The sequence below is a fragment of the Physeter macrocephalus genome, unplaced genomic scaffold (assembly GCF_002837175.3).
Source record: "Physeter macrocephalus isolate SW-GA unplaced genomic scaffold, ASM283717v5 random_1393, whole genome shotgun sequence".
Classification (NCBI taxonomy): Eukaryota; Metazoa; Chordata; class Mammalia; order Artiodactyla; family Physeteridae; genus Physeter; species Physeter macrocephalus.
In genome coordinates this window covers 13801-17469 of record NW_021146343.1, presented here as the reverse complement: position 1 = coordinate 17469, position 3669 = coordinate 13801, and the positions used below count along the sequence as shown (strand labels likewise).

Here is a 3669-nt window from a genome sequence, read left to right as displayed (position 1 = left end):
CATAGACTGGGAAGAGACACGAGGGAGCTTGTTAGGGAGCTGGAGGTGTTATGCATCTTGATCTGGGTATTTGTTGATTGGGGGTGCACATCTGTAAAGATCACTGGGTTATACATGGAAGATTCATGTGCTTCGTAAACTTCACCATGTGTACGTACGTTATACCTAAAAAGTCCAGAAGCTCCTCAGCCAATGGTGACCTTGTTCTGGGGTTCACAGATTGACCCTGGATGTCTGCACAGTGGACTGAAGAGGGCACAGACTGTGGAGTCAGGTGGACCTGGATTCCAGTCCAGCTCTGCCCCTGTCTCGTCCCGTGACCTTGGGCAAGTCACTCAACATTTCTCAGCTTCATGAAATGAGGAAGCAATCTCTAACAGGGACGGCCTTGAGCATTAAGAGAAAAAATACATGTCAGGTCCCGAGTACAGGGCTCAGCCCAGGAGAGAACAGATGAATCCCAAGTGGTCAGTAAATGGTGGCTCATACAAGACAGCTGCTCTGTCAGAAGGATGCAGAGTCGGAGCCTTCTGGCGGGAACAGGGGCAGATGAGGAGTGGGCACAGCCAGGACAGTTTATGAAACTTGTCCGTGTTGTCTGCCCTGTTGAAGAGACCGCCAGGAGAGATCACATGAAAAGCCAAGGAGTGACAGAAGAGAGGCTCAGTGTCCTAGGGCCCCGGCTGAGCCCAGCTTCCGAGGTGTCCCCACCAAGGTACAGCCACGTGAGTGAGCTGTCTTGGAGGAGGGTCCAGAGGATCACCGCCCCAGCCATCATGTGGAGCTTAGCTGGTCAATCCACAGAACTGGGAGATCATAAATTGTCGCTGTTTTAGACTTTGGAGTGATTGCTATTCAGCCACAGACAGCCCATACAGGAATTGCTATCCAAGGCGGGGGCTCCAATAAACAGCACTGAAAACATGGGACATTGGCTTAGGAACAGGGCAATGGGCAGAGGCTAGGGGGCCTTGAAGAGATTGTTATTGGAATGTGGAAGAATGTGAGAAATTGTTACGGGAGCCTGACCAAAGGGGATGCAACTTACGTACTGACAGAAAAATGTAGTAAAACTGTTCCCTGTGATATCGTGGAAAACAGAAAGTACAGTTCATAGCCTGTTGCTTTGGCTGAGAAGATTTCAAGGCAGAATGTTGAAAGAATCAACTGGTTCATTTTAGCTGAGGGATGGATAGAGGATGAGCTAAAGAAAGAGCTGTTCCGTATTCCAGAGGAATCTATAGGAAATGCTCCTTGCCTCAAGCTTGTTAGGTTGGAAAATGAGACCGTTTCTCATTCCCAACATCTACGGCCCAATAAAGAGTCTCAAAGGAAATAAGAACCTGGGGGAGGGAAGGTACCTGGTGGCAAAGATCAAATACAGGGTGCTTCCCGTGAAATGTGGCCTCCGGGTCAAGATCAGATCAAGGATGTAGATACAAGAGACTCTCTTGAGACCTCAGATGCATTTCAGGGTACGGCGTAGGTAGAGCCTCTCAGCTAGACAACAGGCTTCCAAGAATCTCTGAAGGCGTATCCCTTAGCACTTGCATGTGGCCCAAAGGGTCTGTGTCAGAAAGAAATGTTAAGTGTGGCTTTTGTCTAATGGAGCAGGTCATTTGATACGTAGGAAATGCACAAAAGCTTTCATTTTACTAATTTGGACTGAGAGGAACAGAGACATTCTATGTATATAGTTGTACCTAAGTATCCATGGGGGATTCATTCTAGGACCCCCGTGGATACCAAAATCCACAGATACTCAAGTCCCTTATATACGCGATGGCCTACTATTTGTATATAACCTAGGCACATCCTCCCGTATACTTTAAATCCTCTCTGGATTACTTATGACACCTAATAAAATGTAAATGCTATATAAGTAGCTGTAAATACAAAGTAAATGCTGTGCAAATGCTTGTTGGAGGGGCAGTGCACCGGCAGTCCCGGAAATCTGTCTCTAGCTTCTACAGTGTTTGAACAGAGCACCTCCAGGGACGCCCCTTCTTGCAGCCTCCAACCACCCTTCAACTTTTTTCCCAGCCACAACCTTAGGCACCAACCTCTCAGCCAGCCTCAGCTTCAGGGACCAACCAACACCATATTCGGAGTTTCTCTCACTGAGGATCAGCGGAGCTCCCACATTCCTCAGGATTATTTCCCTGCGGTGGAGGCCGCCATCGACCACCGGGTCAACGCGCGCCTGCGCGCCTCCCACACCCAGCTCTCTCTGGCCTTCTGTTTCCACCGAGACCACGTGGCTCTGGAGGCCGTGGACCACTTCTTGGGCAAGTTGGTGGGGGAGAAACGCGAGGCTGCAGAGGGTCTCTTGCAGATGCAAAACCGGCGTGGCTGCCGCACACACTTCCAGGACACACAGAAGCCGTCCCAAGATGAGTGGGGTAAAACCTGAACACTGTGGAAGTCGCCACAGTCCTGGAGAAGAACCTGAACCGAGCCCTCTTGGATCTGCATGCTCTGAGTTCTGCCCCCGCAGACACCATCTCTGTGACTTCCTGGAGAGCCACTTCCTGGATAAGGAGGTGAAACTCATCAGGAAGAAGGGCGACCACCTGACTAACCTCCGCAGGCTGGCCGGCTCCCAGGTTGGGCTGGACAAGCATCTCTTTGAAAGGATCACCCTCCACAACGACTAGGAGCCTCTGGAGCCCAGCGGCCTTTGACGACCCCTGTGACAACCCCCTGGTGCCAGGGCTTCTGCCTGCCGCCACTAGGCAGCTTTTTAACCAGCCTGGAGCCCTCTCCCACACCGCAGACCAAATGGAAACAATAAAGCTTTTTGCAGGAAAAAAAAAAAATGGTTGGAGTGCAGCAAATTCAGGTTTTGCTTTTGGGAATTTCCTGGAATTTTTTCTCCAAATATTTTCGGTTTGTGGATGGTTGAATCTGCAGATGCAGAACATGTGCATATGGAGGGCCAATTGTGTGTGTGTGTATATGTAAAATAAAAATACAGGGACTTCCCTAGTGGCGCAGTGGTTCAGAATCCGCCTGCCAATGCAGGGGACACGGGTTCGAGCCCTGGTCTGGGAAGATCGCATATGCGGCGGAGCAACTAAGCCCATGCGCCACAACTACTGAGGCTGCGCTCTACAGCCCGTGAGCCACAACTACTACTGAAGCCTGTGCGCCTAGAGCCCGTGCTCCACAACTAAGACAAGCCAGCACAATGAGAAGCCCTCGCACTGCAACGAAGAGCAGCCCCCGCTCAGCAGCAAAAAAAACCCAACGCAGCCAAAAATAAATAAATAAATTTATTTTTTAAAAAAACCATATAAGGTATGTCTACATATATACACACATTATATGTACTTTTATGGGTGAAGGGTGTCAAAAGGTAAAAAAACACATTTTTTAAAGAAAGGAACAGAAACATTATAAAACAAAATGTAGACTCTGTGACTCTCAACTGCCTAAGGACAGGAATCAGGCAAACATGAACCATTTCTTAAGTAAAACAAGGATGACTCAGAGGCCAAGAGCCAAATAGAACCATTCCCAGGGAGCAGAAGAATTTCAGAATTGTGATGGACCTGTGACTGCTCTGTCTTCCCTTTGAATGTGAGTGTACATTGTGGTGCTGCAGTTCCTGTCTCATCTTTGTATGTTGGGTACGTCAGGGCAGATGACTTCTCTCTAGTCCACAGG

General features: G+C 49.1%; 1 protein-coding gene across 1 annotated transcript; it reads left to right on the top strand.

Moving 5' to 3' along the window:
- Nucleotides 1-632: 632 nt before the first annotated feature.
- Nucleotides 633-2657, top strand: LOC102994428 (ferritin light chain-like). The gene is made up of 3 exons (XM_028486552.1): nucleotides 633-725; nucleotides 2153-2397; nucleotides 2498-2657. The coding sequence occupies exons 1-3, from the start codon at nucleotides 633-635 to the stop codon at nucleotides 2655-2657; spliced, it is 498 nt and encodes a 165-aa protein (XP_028342353.1).
- Nucleotides 2658-3669: the final 1012 nt, after the last annotated feature.

What these genes read in the sequence shown, in the direction of transcription:
- LOC102994428 (XM_028486552.1), top strand. Translation starts at nt 633, where the DNA reads ATGAAAAGCCAAGGAGTGACAGAAGAGAGGCTCAGTGTCCTAGGGCCC. An exon ending in CCCCACCAAGGTACAGCCAC is followed by an intron (nt 726 to 2,152) that starts GTGAGTGAGCTG and finishes CACATTCCTCAG; the next exon opens with GATTATTTCCCTGCGGTGGA. An exon ending in CAGAAGCCGTCCCAAGATGA is followed by an intron (nt 2,398 to 2,497) that starts GTGGGGTAAAAC and finishes CTGCCCCCGCAG; the next exon opens with ACACCATCTCTGTGACTTCC.